The sequence below is a fragment of the Durio zibethinus genome, chromosome 12, assembly GCF_047325235.1.
Source record: "Durio zibethinus cultivar Kanyao isolate XHJ-2024 chromosome 12, ASM4732523v1, whole genome shotgun sequence".
NCBI lineage: Eukaryota > Viridiplantae > Streptophyta > Magnoliopsida > Malvales > Malvaceae > Durio > Durio zibethinus.
The window spans coordinates 26,510,813-26,530,517 of NC_143173.1; the positions used below are offsets into that span (position 1 = coordinate 26,510,813).

Genomic DNA, 19,705 nt, shown 5'->3' on the forward strand with positions numbered 1-19,705 from the left:
CACAAAAGAATTTGGGCTAGCTTCAGCCCAAAAGAGAAAAGAGGGCTATATTTGAGCCCAAACTTTTTTCATTTTAAGGGCTAATAGGCCATAAACGAAGTTTCATTTTTGGCAGACACGGTCCGTCCACTTCAATATCGTATTGAAAACCCTTAAATGCCCTAGAGACGTATCGATAATTGGGAGTCATAGGGTTTTGGTATTCGAAGAACGTCTCTAAAAAACAACAGAGTTTGAGCTAAAGCAGCCGCGGATGGTCAGTTTCTTCTGCTTTACCTAACATGTTTGATTTTCTAATTCTTTACGTGGTTCTGCTGTTGATTGCTCTTGTTAAATGGAATAGGATGTTCCAGATTAGTTTGTTTAATCACTGTTATTTGATACCTTCCGGGCTTGTTTTCTGAACAAAAGAAGTCGTCTTGCTTCATTGATTTGGAATATTTATTGATATCTGGGTTTGCTTTTATTTCCATTGTTCATTATAGTATCGGATATTTAGGCCTTGTGGATATAGAATGGTGATTTGTCTGATAGGTAGGAAGGCCTTGAATGGAACCTTTGATTAATTCTCTGCTACTGACTTCTTGTTGTATTACTTTAAAAGGCTAGACTGTTTAAATCTGATACATTTCTGTTTCATTTGCAATATATTTTCTTTGTGGTGCGTTGCAGGCTAGAGGGTTGAAGAAACATTTGAAGCGGCTCAATGCCCCTAGGCATTGGATGCTTGACAAGCTTGGTGGTGCTTTTGTATGTTATTTTCTTTATTCTTTCACATCCATACCAGTTTACTATTTTTCTTTATTCCTTCAGTTCTCATTTTTGTCCCATCCACATGCTTGCTTCTTCTAAATTTTAATTTTGTTCTTTTTTTTTTTCCCGTATGCAGGCACCCAAGCCATCATCTGGGCCCCACAAGTCCAGGGAATGCTTGCCACTGATCCTTATTCTGCGAAACAGATTGAAGTATGCTTTAACCTATAGAGAAGTCATTGCTATTCTCATGCAGAGGCATGTTATGGTAGATGGGAAGGTTAGGACAGATAAGACTTATCCCGCTGGTTTCATGGGTATGTGTGCTTTCTCTTTATTTCCTTGAATGATATGGTTCTGTTGAATCTTTTTTATGCCCAATACACAAAGTATTTAATTGAATGAAATTTATTTGGTTTAGTTTATCTGTTTTCCACATGGCTTCAGGATACTATTATCAAGTCTTTGTGGGCACTGGTCTGATTGACTGACACTTTCAATATAATTTTATGAAATGGATGCTTAGATCGAGTAGTTAGATACTATTCATTGGCTTGTACTAGATTAGCTTTGAAAGCCCCTTTTCTAGGATTTGACTCCATTCTCTCTCTGCCTTTCCAAAAATATTCTCGACAAATCTTGTCTAACAATGCTTTGTTACCTTCTGCTAGATGTTGTGTCCATTCCTAAAACAAATGAGGACTTCCGTCTACTTTATGACACCAAAGGGCGTTTTCGCCTCCATGCTATCACTGGTGATGAAACTAAGGTTTGAATGCTCTATGTAGACTGTTGGTTTTATTATCAGCTTGCTCTTTTCACATTTGTATGATAACACTCAAGCTTTTTCTACTTTATTTGCCCTGTTAGTTATAACAATATTGTTAATGTGCCTTTTTGTATCCTGCAGTTCAAGCTATGCAAGGTTCGATCTGTCCAGTTCGGCCAGAAAGGCATTCCATATCTTAATACATATGATGGGCGCACTATCCGCTACCCAGATCCTTTGATCAAGGCAAATGACACCGTCAAGCTGGACCTTGAGAGCAACAAAATTGTTGATTTCATCAAGTTTGATGTCGGGAATGTTGTCATGGTCACTGGAGGAAGGAACAGGGGTCGTGTTGGAGTAATCAAGAACAGGGAGAAGCATAAGGGTAGCTTTGAGACAATCCATATTCAAGATGCTGCTGGGCATGAGTTTGCAACTCGACTTGGTAATGTCTTCACAATTGGAAAAGGAACGAAGCCATGGGTGTCCCTGCCTAAGGGCAAGGGTATTAAGTTATCCATCATTGAGGAAGCTAGGAAGAGGCTTGCAGCCCAAAATGCTGTTTAAACTTTAGCATAGGATTTCCAGATACGTTTTGCTGCGGTAGCTTATTCTGGAGATACTAGATTTCTTGTTTTTACTTACGAGCAAAATTTTTGAGAACTATTTTCTTCTTGCAATTTATGTCTTTCTATTGGGTGATGTAAGTGACTAGTTATTGAATACTTGGATGTTTTCGTGAATATTAATGCTCTGGTTGGTTTATTTGGAGCCGCCGCTTCCACCCTTTTCTCTCATGAAAAATTTCAACTCTTTTTCTTGATATTCAAGTGTTATTAATTGCTATATTATTCTCATTGGTTTAAATTTCCTTTCCTCATTAAGTCATAGTCTCCTTGCCCTCTTTTTCTGTGTTCTTAGGGATGAATTCCTTTCCCAACTAAATGCAATATTTCTTCATTGTAAGCAATGCAAGCGAAATGTATCAAAAACAAACGTGTGCGCCTTTCTGGTTTGTTGAGTCTCTTGCTAGTTGATACGCTTCTGACAATAGATTGGGTTAAGAGTAGGAGGAACCCTAAATAAAATAGTGAGGAGAATCCAGGGTGCATTATTTTGAGGAAAAGGTTATATGCTGAAACATACATTTCATACACTTAGATAAACATATGCAAGTTTTGCAAATTTTGTTATGGTCTTTTTACTTAAATCCTTAAAATAAGAAATAGATATGTCATTTGAGTACAATACTTTGAATTCAGTCGCCTCATCATTAGTCATTTTGAAAAATTTTATTTGAGTTTCCAAGCAAATGCTAATCTTCACTAAAAACCAGACCATACTTTTCTAAGCTCACAAGTTATCTCCAATTCTCCGGCGGCTTATTTATGCTTTTTTTTAAGTGAGAATGTCTAGATTGGTTGCTTATATATTTGCCTACTGGATTACGTCCTACCAAGTGCAGATTTTGGTGCAACTTTGCTTTGCTAGGTGAAGTAGAATTTTTCATCAAGGAAAGAATAAAAACAGATAATAACCGTAGGAACAGAGTTGGGGTGGAAGAAATAGAGTTGGTAAGTTGTCATGGATGGTAGTTAAGAGACTACACTACCAGAAATGCTTGCAAAGCACATGCTTCAGTCTTCTTTCCATGGATAATGCCAAGCAGATTAAGCAAGCAGAACAGAAAAAAAAAAAAAGGCGATGCCAAGAGGATCCAATGACACCATGCTTCTTCTAACTAATCTTCTTTGATTTATTTAAACTAAAGCTTATTGAAACTCTTTGCTTGATTTAAGTTTTTGTTTAATCTAATACCTCTTGTTATCACTCCATTTCAGCTAGTCCAAAATATCTCTAAATGCTGAATGTGAACTGTCCACACAAACACAAAAGCATTGAAAGAAAATCCAACCAACCGTTTGACCAGGGGCCCCATCACTTCTTTCCTTCAAATTTTCAGAAACTAGAATCTTTGGTAGGATGGATACATGGGAAATGCAAAGTCCAAATGAACTTGCCTGCTCACTGTCGGTTTCTTCCCAATAAGCACTTTTTTTTTTTTTAATCTTTCATAGATTAATCGAAATTTACCATTCTAATTGTTTCTTGCCCCTCCTTTATTTGGTACTAAGCCTCCCCTCCCATCCCTCATTTGTCAAACATATGCTTGTGGTAATTACATAGGATAAAGCTATCAACTTCTATCTTGATTATTAACCAACCCAGTCATTGTTACATTGCAGTACTGTGGTTAATATGCTTTGATTAGTAAGCAAACAAATCTTAATGGTAGAAATTCAAGCTAGTAATTCCTTTTCCCTCTCACTTTGCATTTTATAATTTAAAGTTAGTAGGACTTAGATTTCATTACATTGAAACTAAGGCTACACAGTATTAATAGTGAAATCGAATTTAAGACTATTCCGTCTTGGTAATTGTTGTTTTCTGTCATTTCGGATGCATTTCGTTGGTTTGCTTACCAGCATTAAACTAATGGCTAACGGAAAGTTTAGGAATGAAATTACACCCATTTTTTATTCTTGAATCAAAATGATTAAGTGTAAGTGTGATGTATTTAATTTTGATACAGAAACTAAAAATATGTAACATTACACAGGTACCGGTATAAATGGATCATATATATATATATATGGAGGAAATAAGAGAAGAAGCAAAGGAGAAACGTTAAGAATTGAAGATGGAGAAGTGGAAGGGGTGGCTTCGCTTTAAACATTCAGTTGTTTTTCCAACGAAATGTATTCTTCTAAAGGTCACCACGCGTCTCAGAACGAAGGCCAAAGGTAAATCTCTTTTTGCCCCCTTTTTTTATTTTGTCTACGGAGTTAAACCTGATAGTATATGTTTAGAAAGCGCTTGCACATGTATTGGATTCTATGCTAATATCCGCTTGTTCTAACCAAAGCTTATGGCAAAAATGGCAGGGAATAGGCAGGGGCTGCTAAGTCTTTACAAGGACATGGAGTCTTGTGGCGAATACGAAGATATACAAGTGATGTGGAAGATGATTCATTCTTCTTGCCCATCAAATGGCCGTAAAACCAGAAGAAGCAAAAGGCCTTTTTATTGGAGATTCAGATTCTGTTTTAAGCCTACATAGATTATGTCCTTTCGTGTGCAAACCTTTAGTAACTTTGACAGGACTTGTCTTCTTAAAGCTTTTAGGAGAACTTTCCTCCCACGGCAACGAAGAATTGGAGGACAAAACGTTTATCTGATTGGGATGTAAATAATAGCGACCAATTCTAGATATAAGAATAATTTTTGCTCCAATTTTTCATTGATGGAACGAATTTTTTGTGGTTTCATCTTTCTTTGATCAAACGAACTTTTATTAAAAAAAAAAACCGGAAAGAGATGGGAGTCAATCTTTTTGAAAAATGACACCTTCAGCCGCGAAATTGCAAGATTAACTGGTCTCAACAATTTTATCAGGTACTTTTCCCTGGCATGTCTGAAATTTTGTGAATCTGCATGACCAATTGTTGTCATGTTGTTTCACCTGACATTTCAAGAATCGGGATATCCGGGAGCCAAAGAGAAATTCGAGTCACTCAAACAACATTTCTGGGAGCCGCAAAAAGAGTTCAAGTATAATTTACTCAGCTACATTATGCATCAAGAAAGCGCCTTAATTTGCAAAACTTATATTCATTAACGTTGTAACTAATATTCTTATCTTGGTTAAAAATGGTGGATAAAAGAAGAAAACTATAGAGGAGCTCCATCCTCGATCAACTTTCGAACTGCCAGTAAGCTTATGGTTTTCCGTACTGAGTGAAAAGTCCAAATACTAAAATGTCCATTCAAAGCACCAGTGGTCTAGTGGTAGAATAGTATCCTGCCACGGTACAGACCCGGGTTCGATTCCCGGCTGGTGCATATATTTTGTCAAAATTTTCTTGACCGTACGGGCCCAGAACTCTGCTAGCCGTCAACTTTGCTCTAGATCGTAAAGGGCAATAGCGAATGCTATGCCTCGTAAGTTGCCTCGCATCTATATCCTCTCCTTAGGTTGGAAATACTACTAATATGAATAGAAGTTATATATTTTGTGGCTTCAAGGTCGGATGCAATGATATTTCATTCCTTTCCGTGCAAAGAAAGAAGGATTTTCTGGCAACGAAGTAATAGAGCATTTGCTGGCACGTAAGTCCTTACAGATTTGATAACAGAGCTTCGGCCATAACACACAAATACTCGCTCACATCTCTCTCTCTCGAAATTTTTGTCACAATTTGGTTACAAATGTCAAAATAAGATCTAGCCTAGGACCTTCACAGAAGTGCCTGGTCCATTCAGTGCCATGGGTCGGTAACACCACAGACAATTCAAAACAGAGTGCCCGTAGAACCTCCAAAGGACCTTCCATACAATTCATAAGAACTTTATACCCAAGGTTCTACACCCTTAATGTGCCAATTCCATACAATTAATATAATAAACATGGCATTGCCACCTTCACTGCAGAACAGAGTAAAGCTTTACCACAATAATAACCATAGGAGAGACAACCAATCTTTGTACTTGAATGTTATAATTTATGAAGACAAAAGTACGAAGGCTCAAAAGCTATGAGAAATTAGTTAATAAAAATGGGATTCCCACATGCATTCTAACCACTTTAGAACTTATCTACACTTAAACCATCCCTAGAAACCTCATAAGCCTCTTTATTCCTGGTTTTCTTCATTCCAGCAGTGACATAGAGCTTTGATCCATCAGATGTGATACTGGTTACCTTTACCCATATTATCACTTTTGTCTTCATACCCTCTATATCAGCCAGCTTTCCTTTCTCCAGATACCCAGTAACAGTGGTGAAGAATCGCAGGACAGATGAATCCTTATATCCCACTTCACATATTGTTGGAATAAAAACAGTAAGCTTTCCCGTCTCTTCATTGAATTCGTAGTTAGTGGCATCACGAGGGAAGATTCCTATTGGCAGGTTATACTCTTTTAACAGCTCTGGCAATGGCTTTTGCATTTTTCCTGTAAAAGGCCAAATATTGGTACCAATGACAAAATTTCGGGGGCAAAAGTCGTAGGAACTACAGTACATTCAAATATATATCTTGATACTATTAAATAAAGGATCAAGATGAATGCCTCATATTCCACAATTAAAACCATAAAAGAGCCCCAACCAACAGACAGAAATAGAGCTTCATGTGAATATTTGAATGGTAGTTTTTCTGCAAATATTATAAGTTATCACAAGAACAACTCTTTTATTTTTTTTGACAATCAAGATCTATTGATATTAGAGTTGGGCTATGGAAAACCACTAGAAGCTTTTTATTGGCATTCTCTATATCGAGCATTATCACAATTTAGGTGGCCACTTGGTGTTCCAAAACCTACTACTTTATAGACTAATAGTTAGCATCTTTTTCTTTCAGGTTTATGTACTTTAGCTAATCAATAAACTCATCAAGATGTGGATTCTCTGTTCTGAAGTCTAAGCTTCACTTATTCCCATTTTTTGTCCAAGACACAAACCCGAAACCTAAGTCAATTACCTGAATTTACCCTTGTCGTCCTAAATCAGTTATTTAAAGCACAAGCAATGAACTGCTTAGAAATTACCCTAATGAATAACATAACAACAAAGCTATCTTTCACATGGAAAATACTAACACAGAAAATAGAACAATGATTCAGCAGGTAAAAGACAAACCTTTGATTTTATTAACCAACCATTTCGCTCCTCCTTCAATACTGGTGGATAATGACTGATTAAAAGGGGCAAAAAGAGGATGTTAGCATTAAGAATGTTACAAACAATCGGCAATATCGATAAATGAACATATATTCATCAGCATACCAGCTTTGCTGCATTTGGAGAAAACATGAAATGAGTATATATCATTCTTCTTAACAATGACCTAAGAATTCTTAGATGTACAATATTGTTTGAGGGTTTATTTTATAAGACTGCATTTCTTCTGAATTGTAACCATCACCTTTGACTAGCACTAAACTTGCTTTTTCCTAAGAAATTGCGGTAATATTATTCTTCAAAGATAGGAAATTTAGCACATAATCGAATGCGAAACAATCAAAAAATTTATTTCTAATCATTCCCAGGATTAAATTTGCCAAAAACAAAAAAGGGGAAAAACTGTCTTTGCTAATTACAGCAAACAAATACGGCGTCAGAAATGATAGTTTTGTCCAGTAAGCAGATTAACCTTATTTTCTTTGATCAAATAAACCGTTACAATTACATAATAATAATAAGTAATCGTACAGATCAATTTTGAAACATTTCCTCAAGGAATCCTGGGCGAATTAACGATTTGACCAGATATTTGACCAGATCGGGGTGAAAATCGAAAATTGAAGTGAAAAATTGAAGAGGAAGCAAGTAAAGGGGGAGGTGAAGAAAAAGAAAAGCATACGTTGATATCGTCGCCGACGGAATTGAGCTCCTTGTTGGCCTTCTGGCCCAGCCAATAGGAGCCCACCTTGTTCAATATCTGATCCATTTATCTATTTTCCCCTCCGATATCAAAAGCTCGATTATCCCAATTTTTAGCCTTCTCTCTCTGTCCGTCGAAAGAGATGGAAGAGAAACCTTAGAATCTATTTAAGGGATAATATCGGAAAGAGGGTCCTTGTTTTTCTCCCTCTAGACTTTTGGTTAGTTAGAAATTGCTCTTACGTTCCCTTCGGAAAAAAAAAAAATATTGCCTGCTCAATTTCCTAGCATTTTATTTTAACTGTTCTATGCACATGTAAAAGTCAAACTCAAACGTTTTTAATTAATTTCTGAAACACCAAATTATTCACTAAATTAACACCCAAAACACAATATATAAACTAACTATGACTTCTATTATTCAATCTTTGTACTATTGATTTGACTATCCTATTTTAGATTAAACCAAATTATTCACTAAATTAATTTAGCATTGTTTCAAATAAAAAAGAAAATTTTTTTTGTGCATATTAATTTTTGAATTTATTGTTGTGTAAATCAACTATCAAATAGTTTTTTTTTTTAATGCGATTAAAGATATTTAAATTTTGTTTGAATATACTTACTTAGTAAATAAATTTTAAAATATATTTTTTCACGTTAATTTTGATACATTAAAATTTTAATTTCAAAATATTTTCCTTAATAATTGAATTTGGATAGAAAAAAAAATTGTTCAATTCATAATTGAGTTGACCCCTTGTGAGTAACTACCAGATAGGATAATGTATGTGATATGAATTTGTTTTGAAAAGAATTGTCCTTTTAACTTTATGCTCTAATGTTTACAGAGTTTGGCGCTGTTGGGCATTGTCAAACACATGATCTTGTTAATGTCTTCTTTTTATCTAATTTTATTTTGCCTGTTGATTAGATAAATGCATTTCATATATATATATATATAAGTCTAGATAAGGGGATTTTGGACATAAATCATCTTATATACTTTTTTTGGTACATGGGATGAATATAATTCATAAAAAGAATAAAGAAAGATTTTGATTCAGAATCAAGATTTTTACATTTTTTTAAGAGCTTTTTAATTAATAAATAAAAAAATTAAAGACATAAATCATCGTATATACTTAATTTCCGTATTTTTATTTTGTGTTGATCGTGTATCATTAACAATATATTAATAGGTTATTTTTTCTACTAGATTATAAGGGGAGGGGGATTAATAGGTTTTAATTACGTCATTAAATAGTAAAAATCATTTGATCACTTATAAAGACAAATGCATTTATAGGATTAATAAGATTTTGTATTAAAGTTGACATATACATATTATTGGCTTAATTACATTACCACCATTTGCCATATATAATTTGTTAGTTTAGAGCGACATAATCTAAAACACCTAATTAGTTAAAGTGCTACTTCTCCGGAAACAAATGTTGTTATAAGTGGGAGTAGAAATGCTTCATTCATGCTGAAGCTTTCTTTCTTTCTTTCTTTCTTTCTCTGACTTCAAAATCAAAATAACAATTGCCCCTTTTTTTTTCTCATCATGATCAGTTGTATTCAAACTCACCTTTCCTTTCCTTCATTCAAAAAGCCCGCTCATGTTGATACCTCCAAAAAAAAATCAAATGCTTTCCTCTCTTCACTTGTCAATTCTGATTAAGTACTAATTTTCTTGCATCACATTACATTTCACAGCCTCTTCTAGTACTGCTATTACCAAATTTAATTTATAGATCTCATCCAACCAAAACATTAAAAAAAAAAATAAAATTAAAGGTCCAGGGAATCTAAAGAAGCTTCGAAACCCCATCCCCCCGTAAGAAAGTAAATCTGCAGGGCCTAAATCTAAGCAACGCAAGTCATAGCTGCTAGCTAGTCCTGAAACCAGGTCATGGTGAATTGAAAGCATACTCATTTCTTGCTTTTCCCCTCATGCATGCATTTTCAATCATTTATTCTATATTTCTATTAATTTCATCAACCTTAGCTAGCTAGCTAGGTGCATTGCATTCGGTCCTAAATTCAATATACAAATTAAGTAAGAAACCAATAATTTATTAGTTTCTTTTCACTAAAGGGAAGAAAAATATATATATATATATATATTATACAAACATCGAGTATGAAGCAGTTTGAGTTGTACATGTTGTTTAATTATAAACTTTCTAGATTCTACTTACTTTAGGATTAGTTTTTCGAAACAATATTCTCAACTTTTTTCCATGTATTATTTGACAATTTATTCGCTTTTCTAATTTTTGCTCCATTAGGTATTTTTCCTTGTCTAGACAACTAAATAAATATCCGGCGTCAGTCACAATCTTCAACTCATCTGTACTTCTTCTTTTTTCGGATTTCGCTTTTTGACCATCAACGTATATATGTTGGAAACCATGCATGCATGGCCACAAAAATGAAATCGACAAGTCTCAATAAAGTACTTAATTTTGTTATCTCTTCCACATTTTAATATGGAAGACTCAAAAAGTGTCCATCTGCTTAACTAAAAAGACTGCAACATTGAGAGGAAAGTTTGAGGGCTTGTTATTAAGGAGAAGCCGGTGATAAGAAGGAATTAATGTTTGAAAGATGACGAGAATATATATATATATATATATAGATGAATCGATTTAGAAGAAAGAAGACCAAGTAGTGGCCTTGTAGGTGTGGAAGAGATTAAGAAAGGCTTAAAAAAGACTTTTATTATAACATGGGGAGCTCATGCTCATGCTCACGGATGAGAATCCGCGAATGGATCAATCGATAGGTCCACATCTGCCAATCACCAAAAAAAAAAAATAATAATAATAATAATCCCAGGTCTGACCGGCCCCCGTCCAGACTCCCACACGACTTGTATCTGACTACCTGAGGATCATGTGCTAAAGCGCCCTCCAACTTGTTCTTGTTCATGCTTTTATACTCAGCAGCTAATTTTAAAAAATTGAAAAAAAAAAAAAAAGATAAGAGAGAAGAAAAGAATCACGTTAAAGCAGCACTAGTGAAAGGAATGGTAAAACAAACACGTACGGCTGCTTTGGAAGGGCATGGAACCGTTAAACGTAGGTAGCTGTTGCATCTTTTCCTGCTACTTTCTTAATTTTTGAAAAAATAAAATACAAAGCATGAAATTTTTTTTTGCTTTTAAATAATAGGCTGAGACCTGAGAGTGAGACTGAGAGAATGAGAAGAATTTTCCCACAATATATACATATATATATATATGTATATTTGTTTTTTCTTGTTTCGTTAAAATGCCTTCTTTTTTTTTTTTTGCCGTATGCATATCTTGCTTAATGAGTTTGGCATGTCTGTCGTTTGATGCGATTATGATAAGATAAAATAAAAAAAATATATTATAAATAAAATAAAATTAAAAAAAATTATTTTATTCGGTATTTCATATATATAAAAAATTATGATACAATAATTTTATTTATTAGTCAAAATTATATTTTTTTAAAATCTTTATAATTTAAATTTATTATATAATTTTTAAAAATATAAGAAGATATATAATTTTAATTTAATATATTAAAAATAATATTTTTCATTTTGAGATGATTGAATCACAAAAAAAAGATTAATTCTCATTATAATTTAATCTTTTTCTTTAAATATAAAATAAATATAAAATAAATAATTATTATTTTATCTTATTCGGATGAAACATGACCTATATTTTTATTCAAGTTATAGCTCTATTGTTCAAATTCACTTTAGCATTTGACCCTCTATTTCCTATACATTTACGAAATTTGGCACTCTCTGAATTGACGCGGATGACCTTCTCTGCTAAAACATTGTTGCAAACTGCATCTTTCAATTATCTTCTCAAAAGAAGAAAAAATTTACTACAACTAACAATTTCAAACGGTAATGGACCACAAAAACAATTTTAGATCTCTTTCAATAATTACATTTATTAGGGCTCTTTTTACTTCTATTTGGCAGCTATAGGTGCATGCCTGCCATAGGACCACTTATCAAATTGCAACATGCAAAGGCCATGGCAGCTCCAGACAAGTTCCAATCTTTTAGTCTCTCTTGGACAAGTTTGTCTAGGCTTGGGAAACGTGCTAATTTATTCTCTTTTGTCTAATCAAGTAGTACCCAAAATCACTCCGTCTAAAATGCTAAAAACATAAATAATTAACTAGGCATGTAAATGGATTACTACATATATGATGGTACATCTATCATTAAACGTTAAAACAAAAGAGTTGTGCTTCAAGTTAATCACTTCCAAATATTGTCATTTTCTTTTTATATATAAAGTAGGAATGTTAATGTTTAATTCAATGCTATAGATTTTGTAGGTGAATGGGCAAAGAAAGAATTTTTTTTGTTAAATTAATTAACGGAGTAGTGTTTTTAATGAATTTCTTTTTCTTTAAAATAAAAATTAAACAAAAAGAAAAAGGGGTAAAGGAGTTTTTACTTTATAGGGACAAAATTTTTTTTTTTTTGTAACACAATAAAAATAAAAAACTACTAGTCGCTCCTTCTATAGTTCTATTATTGAAAGTAAAAAAAAAAAAAAAAAAAACAAAAGCAAAAAAGAAGCATTGGGGTGATCTGAAAGCATTCAAACGAAAGGAGAAATATTCAGAGGAGCAACTAGGCCACATGAACTTTCACTAAAAACTCTTCCTTAGAAAATCCAACCCACCCACCTTACTTACCCACCTCTCTCTATCTCTCTCTATACTCAGAACATCACCCACTGGAAAAAGAAAAATCTCCTCTTCCGAGTTGTAAAGCGACTAACCCCAACACCTCCCCATCTCCCTTCTCTCTCTTCCCATATTTGCCTCTCTTGCTCTTGCAATACCATTTCACCCACAAAACATTACACCATAAAAATACCCGCGATTCCTCCTAAGTCATTCGTCTTGCTCCACAGAATCAACACTATCTCCACCACCAAAACTATAGCTACAGCTCATAATTCCTCCATGCTTTGCCAAAAGCCGTATCCTTTAACATGCACCATGCCCGTCCCTGATACCGTTGCTCGCCATCACACCCACCCCGTTGGACCAAACCAGTGCTGCTCAGCCGTCGTCCAGCAGATCGCCGCCCCCATCTCCATCGTCTGGTCCGTGGTCCGCCGCTTTGATAACCCCCAGGCTTACAAGCACTTCGTCAAGAGCTGTAACGTCATCGTTGGGGATGGTGAAGTTGGTACCCTCCGTGAAGTCCACGTCATCTCGGGCCTCCCTGCCGCCAGGAGCACCGAACGTCTCGAGATCCTAGACGACGAGCGTCATGTTCTCAGTTTCAGCGTCGTCGGTGGAGACCATCGACTAGCTAACTACAGGTCGGTGACGACCCTCCACCCTTCGTCTGCCGGGAACGGAACGGTCGTGGTGGAATCATACCTGGTGGACGTACCTCCGGGGAACACTAAGGATGACACGTGTGTGTTCGTGGACACCATTGTTCGGTGCAATCTGCAGTCACTGGCTCATATCGCAGAGAATCTAGCCAGGCGCAAATAGAAAACAAGGAAAAGAAGCCATTTTCGTGAGTGAAGCTCTTCATCTCTCTCTCTCCCTACTGCATGTTATTAGCAAAAAAAAAAAAAAAAAAAGAGTCTTTATTGATACGCCGTAGTTTTTGTGAGTGTCAGATGGGGCCGCCGATGGAAAATCTCATTACTGCCAAGTTCATGTTTATCATTTCTCATGATGATCAGCATCTTTTGTTTGTTTTTCTTTTTCTTTTTTACCATGTTTCTTTAATCTATGAATTTTTATTAATAAGTACACACACCACTCCATTGTTAAAAATATATTAGCCTCCACTGTTTTCGGCCGTCATTACTGCCGACTTTTCTCTCCAATTTGTATATAACTGTATAAAATTCACCATAAGAATAAAATAACCAATATAGTTTTAAATATTCAATCTTGAACGTAACGGACGAGACAATTGGGAAGGTATATTATATAGGATAACGTGAAAGATGGTATGGTGATGCATTAGACAGCAAGAGATTACCAATAAAATGGCAGTGTTAGTTTGAAAAAAGCAACGGTGTTACTTATCGGAAAAAAAAAAAAAAAAGCAGAGGAGTTGAGTGTTTTAATAGTATTAAGTTTCCATATAAAAGGGAAGATCTTGAATTTCATCAATCATCATCCGGAAGTACTTGGGGGCTTTCTGGCGATGGCTAGCTTCGGCAGCAGCCTATATCATCCAGTTTCGGCACAACAAAGTAAATAATGTAGTAGTATTTCAGTCTCGGCACAACAAATTAAATAATGTAGTAGTTTTTTTTTTGGGTTGGGGGGGGGAGGGGGGGGGGGAAGGAGGGTTTGAATTTTTAGAATTGGAAATTAGTTGGGGCCGGTTTTTGTGAAAAAGACGAAATACCTAGCAGGACCATGGGGAGCATGTGTTTTGCTCGATGTAAATTCAGGAAGATAGTTGCATGCTCATGATGTGTTTAGAGGTTTTGATTCACCATAAATAATTGGGAGCAAAATGAAAGCTCTTTTTGATGGAATATTAGTGCAGGGAATTAAGGTAAAAACTTGGGATCGATCTTTTGCAAATTGCAGTGGAGGTAAAGGGGGCATTTCTTTTTATCTTTCTTCTGTAGAGTAAATAGGGAAGAGCATCATGGAAAATGGTCGGCAAGTTGGCAGTTTATAGGCAGACAAGAATATGAATTTTCCAAGGGTAAGTCAGCACTCGTGCGGTTCACATCGTTTTCAATTTTAACGGTGAACATTGGAGCATTGCAGTAGTAGGTCCAGTAAAACCGCGGTTAAAATATTACTTGCTTGCATTAATCTGATTCTTGGTCTTGGGGGGGTGGGGGGTGGGAGGGGGGGATATAAAGTTCTATCCTCAGATCTGATAAATGGAGTTGAGATTAGGGGGTTTTTTTTCAGCGGTAAAAAAGTTGGTGAAAGATGCCCTTCTTACCAGAGCAATGTGAGTCAATTCAAATGAACGTTACTCTTTCCAGGCAGGAGCTGAAAAGGGTCAATAATAATCCAAAGATGTGATATTGTAACATATATATATATATCTATATATATATATATATACATATATATACACTAGTAAATTGAGGTGCAAGCAAACAAAATAAGTCTGAAGATTAATTAGGTGGCCGAGGGAGGGGAAAAAAGTGAAGAAAAAGAACACTTTTGTAACCTAGATATTTCTAGTTCGGGTATTGCATTGGACAGAAGCATGTAGCTCTCAACTACTAATAACGTGAAAGGAATCCAACAGCTGCCTTTCTCTCTCTCTCTCTCTCTCTCTGCTGCAACTTGACTTTGATAACTCAACTAGTTGTTAAAAGAAATGATGGAAGATCCAAGTTGCAAATTGTTTACTTCTTTCATTCATTCATTCTGTCTCTTTTTCTATCTATATGTTAAAATAAGTGCAACTTGCATTCTTTCTTTCTTTCTCAAATGCCGGGATTTTTGAATGGCAAGTTGGGGTGCAAGTGGGAAGGAAAAGGGAATACATTTTAATGATCCCGTGTGAACTATTGTCTACTTTTGAATGCTTTCACGCAGCCCATCTCCTATGCTTCTTCATGAAATGGAGTTTCCTTCTTTCTTTAGGACTTTTTCGTTCAATAACTGCTACTCCCATCACCATATTTCCATGCCAATTGCTATCCCATTCTTCTACTTCTCCATCGGAAATATTTTATAGACTATACATATCCACATAAACCTAGCTACTTACAAAAACAAATTACTATCTATATATTTTAAGCCAATATGCACGCATTGCCGGCTCAATATTTTCCAAAATCTCAAAATTAAAGACCTTGTATTGATAAACTTTTCATCTATATATGGATCAATGTTGACAGTAATCTGAATTAAGTGAGTAGTATCCATAGAAACTTGGCCATGATTTATATATCAAGGATATTAATCCTCCATGTAAAGAAATAAAAAACAGGCTGATTAGATATATATTTAAAAAATAATATTTTGCAGATATATGTATATAATTCAGCTAAATTATTTATATTACTTATAATATATATATATATATATATATATAGCTGCAGTTCCTGCATGGAATTTTATATGTATATGATGCTAATTAATTTTGCTTATAGAAATTTTTATGTTATTAACTAGAAATCATATATATATGTATATAGTATAAATCAAATAGAAAATCATGCAGCTAGTATTAGGTCAAAACTAAAATTAACTCCATGAATACACGTAAATAAATTGTATGTAACGCATGCGGCTTATGATTTTTCAAGGGCGTTTTTCTCCATCTTCAAATCTTATCCAGAACCAAAGGGCCAAGCCAAGATTAATAATAAAATATATATACATATGCATGTTCAAATCATGAGAGGAAACAATTTAATATTGGAGCACACCAATCAATAGTTATTTGGCATAACTCTATGAGCTTTGGGGGATGAGTCAATAATTATGAGATTGGTTTTTAATTTTGGAGGATGTAATTCCCATATATACTCGATTTTATCGGTGCCATACCCTTTTCTATGCTTTTATTGACTTTTGGCAACAAAAGATGAAATACAATTATATTTACATATATATATATATGTATATATATATATATATATATATCTCGAGAAAAAAGAATGAAAGAAAATGTTTGTAAACCATATCGATGCTGCCATGCCATCCAATATGCAAGAAAACCACAGGGCAGGCAGCATAATCATATATATCCTCTCATAGCTGCAAAGTTATAGTACTAATTTCATGTTTTGATGATGTGAGCCGATATGAAAGGATTTTAAACCGATCAGAGTATAAGTACTACCGTACTATTCACTCTACCGTCATTCTCAAAAACGGCTAGACATAGTCGGTTAAATGGTAAGTAAAAGTAAGGATCAAATCCCTTTGAGAGGGCAAGAGACAAGGACTATATCAGCTTTGAAGTTCTTGAGGTAACTTCAAGGCAACGAATTGGAGATGTACCAACAAACCTGACCGAAAGTCCATATATTTATTTGACTGAAAAATCTTTATGCTTTGCTAATTAGCAATCCAAGTTGCCCTTTTCTCAAAATTGCCTACATATCCATCCACTGTGTCTTATAATAAATCCATTTTTAGCGTCATATATATGACCAAGAAAGAAAAAAAAAAAAAAAAAACAAGAGTTAGAGAATTTGATGGAATTTGCATGGTTAACATTAACGAAAACGCATGCAGTAAATTAGTTTTGGAATTATGCGTAACATCCAACAGCTCGAATTCTTGTCTGTTGCTTCCAGCAAACTACCGGATATTTGCACTTCCACTTCTCATTATCCAAGGTAAAACAAAAAATTTTGAAAACTGATTGCCACCAACCGCTGTGAAATTATTAACCTCAAAAAGAGGAAACAGAGGAGGAAAGCAGACTCACTCACACTTACGCACAAGGCAAAGAGAGCGGAGAATATGGCGAAGAAGCAGCAGGTTCTTGCAGCATGGGGTATCAGAAGCAGCTTCCAATCGCTTGTTGCCCTTCTTATTCTCATTCAAGTCGTCGCCGCTATTTATCTGATGAGACAAAGCAATGAATAAATCTTCGAGTATGGGAGTACTACACATAAAAGCTCAGGTGGCTTCAAGGTGCAATTTGTTGTCAGGGAAGTGGGTATTTGATAATAAACCTTACCCTCTATACAAAGACAAGAATGCACGTTTATATCCGAATAATCTGATCAGTTATCTGTGAGAAGTTTGGGAGAAAGGACCTTAACTATCAGTTTTGGAGATGGCAACCTCGCCAATGTGACCTCCTTAGGTCTCATTCTCTTATGTCTAATACATACATACATACATACATATATATATATATATATATATATGCACACACCATACGTAAATATCTATCTATACACACACACACCCCATACATAAATATCTTCTGTTTTGTTTTTCCATACCGCACATGCGCATATACTAGTATATATTTACATCCATGAGAATTAAACATATAAAAACAGGGATGATGATGGTTCTAAGATTGCATTTGTCAATGTTTTTGAGTTTTGTGGAATGTTTCGTTGTTTTATGTTAATAAGGTTCAATGCCACATCACTTCCGGAAAGGCTTAGGAATAAGAGGCTTGTTTTAATTTAGTTGGGGAGTCGCTCAACAGAAACCAATGGGTTTCGATGGTCTGCCTGGTGGATTCAGCCATCTTTCCAGCCTTCAAATTCATGCATAACAATGGTTCAATAAACATTTTCAAGGCCATTACGAGTCTTTATTATTTCCAAAAGATTGTAGTTGTTGGTAATTTAGCAGGAAATATCTTGGTTTTGGCTGTTACAAAGCATTGACTATATGGTTTTCTTATTCATCTCATAATTTACATTTTGTGATCTTTGCTACAGTGGCTAAATTTTAGTAATTAATTTTATTAAGGAATATAATGCAACAATTGAATTCTGCTGGTCTCCATTGCTGGTGGAATCCAACTCCGATGACCCAGTGAACCTTCGGGTACCAGACAGAATTGTTAGATTCCAGGCAATTGAAAAGCATGCTAGGCATTGGACAGATGCAGACATTCTTATTTTCAATAGCTATCCTTGGCGGAGAAGACGCCAAATGAAAGTTTTGTAAGTACATTTTTGAACCGGCATATATTTAATTAGCACCTCTACCTTAACTTTTTAGTCCAAGTTTTAATTTGATGAGGCTCTTATATCAGGTGGGGAGCCTTTGAAAGCCCAGAAGATGGGATTTATAAACCAGTAAAGTTGCCGAGAGTGGACGAGATGGCCCTGCAGACATGGGCACAATGGCTAGCGGTCCGTGTCAATAGAAATAAGACCCGGTTGTTCTTTATGAGCATGTCACCAACTCACTAAACGTATAAAAACCTTACTATATATATTCCCTGTATGGATTAACATTAATGAATTTAATGATCAAATTACAAATATTTATATCAAACCTGTCATGTAAAAAATTTCAGGGCCAATAAATGGGTGAGATCAAAGGTGAAAATTGTTATAGTGAAACAGAACTAGTTATGAAAGAAGGATATGTAGGAGATGGGGCGAGTCTAAGTGTCATGCCTTGAGCGGGCGCGTCAGGCACATCAGGCGCACCAGCACGCGAGCTAGAGGTTGAGGCCCGTAGACCAGGCGTGCTGGCGGGTATTTGCATGCAAGGCCTATGAGATGAGCTTAAAACGCCCCCCAGCTTGCAAGCCAGCCCGTCAGGCCAAGGCCTGGCATATAGGCTGCCCGCACCACATCCAGAAGGGCCCAAGATGCTGGACACGTAAAGGAAGCTTCTGGAAGCATGCAAGATCAGCAGGAGCATTCTGGCAGATTTGGTTGACCCTAGAATCAGGAGTGAGAATTCTGATTGATTGTAATCTGTATAATCCCATGATTTTAGCCTTTATTCTAGGGATATTGCCATTAAGTGTAGATGGAGCCTCAACTATAAATAGAGGGCTGCTCCACCCTCTTTTGGACACCATCAAACACTTTTGTTTCAGTGAATACACAACATTTTTCAGTATTTTACCTTGTTAGCCTGTTTCTCTTTAACTTGCGTAATCAGCCCTTCCCATTGTTCTAGTGCTCGCACGCTTGTGTTTTAGGCTGACTTAGGCATAAAGGAGGAGATTCCAAGCCTAAGGCCGCACGAATTCTGAGTCTAAAGTCGAAACCCGTGACAGTTGGTATCAGAGCAAGTTTGATTCTA

General features: G+C 35.4%; 3 protein-coding genes, 1 long non-coding RNA gene, 1 other non-coding gene and 1 pseudogene across 7 annotated transcripts; 5 read left to right on the forward strand and 1 right to left on the reverse strand.

The window, feature by feature from the left end:
• Positions 1 to 205: 205 nt before the first annotated feature.
• On the forward strand, positions 206 to 2,296 carry LOC111296079 (small ribosomal subunit protein eS4). 2 transcript variants are annotated; one of them, XM_089741552.1, is made up of 5 exons: positions 206 to 534; positions 673 to 750; positions 890 to 1,070; positions 1,425 to 1,522; positions 1,664 to 2,296. In XM_089741552.1, the coding sequence occupies exons 2-5, from the start codon at positions 724 to 726 to the stop codon at positions 2,090 to 2,092; spliced, it is 735 nt and encodes a 244-aa protein (XP_089597678.1). In that variant the 5' UTR covers positions 206 to 534; positions 673 to 723; the 3' UTR covers positions 2,093 to 2,296. The 2 variants fall into 2 exon arrangements, with proteins under 2 accessions (XP_089597678.1, XP_022745864.1); XM_022890129.2 differs by having other exon boundaries at positions 206 to 256.
• A 132-nt stretch (positions 2,297 to 2,428) lies between these two features.
• LOC149515941 (uncharacterized) lies at positions 2,429 to 4,936 on the forward strand. Of its 2 annotated transcripts, XR_016326227.1 has the most exons (3): positions 2,429 to 3,555; positions 4,146 to 4,329; positions 4,471 to 4,936. It is a non-coding gene; the product is annotated as an uncharacterized LOC149515941 (long non-coding RNA). The 2 variants fall into 2 exon arrangements; XR_016326226.1 differs by having other exon boundaries at positions 2,429 to 4,329; positions 4,471 to 4,935.
• Positions 4,937 to 5,357: 421 nt separating this feature from the next.
• On the forward strand, positions 5,358 to 5,428 carry TRNAG-GCC (transfer RNA glycine (anticodon GCC)). Its single transcript has one exon. It is a non-coding gene; the product is annotated as a tRNA-Gly (tRNA).
• Positions 5,429 to 5,894: 466 nt separating this feature from the next.
• Positions 5,895 to 8,246, reverse strand: LOC111296080 (uncharacterized protein At5g01610-like). Its single transcript, XM_022890130.2, has 3 exons — positions 7,954 to 8,246; positions 7,230 to 7,284; positions 5,895 to 6,541 (listed from the first exon to the last, which is right to left on the reverse strand). Exons 1-3 carry the CDS (start codon positions 8,038 to 8,040, stop codon positions 6,171 to 6,173), a joined length of 513 nt encoding a protein of 170 aa, XP_022745865.1. The 5' UTR covers positions 8,041 to 8,246; the 3' UTR covers positions 5,895 to 6,170.
• Positions 8,247 to 12,830: 4,584 nt separating this feature from the next.
• LOC111297868 (abscisic acid receptor PYL4-like) lies at positions 12,831 to 13,894 on the forward strand. Its single transcript, XM_089741553.1, has 2 exons — positions 12,831 to 13,529; positions 13,636 to 13,894. Exon 1 carries the CDS (start codon positions 12,959 to 12,961, stop codon positions 13,502 to 13,504), a length of 546 nt encoding a protein of 181 aa, XP_089597679.1. The 5' UTR covers positions 12,831 to 12,958; the 3' UTR covers positions 13,505 to 13,529; positions 13,636 to 13,894.
• Positions 13,895 to 17,431: 3,537 nt separating this feature from the next.
• Positions 17,432 to 19,079, forward strand: LOC111297233 (protein trichome birefringence-like 34; annotated as a pseudogene).
• Positions 19,080 to 19,705: the final 626 nt, after the last annotated feature.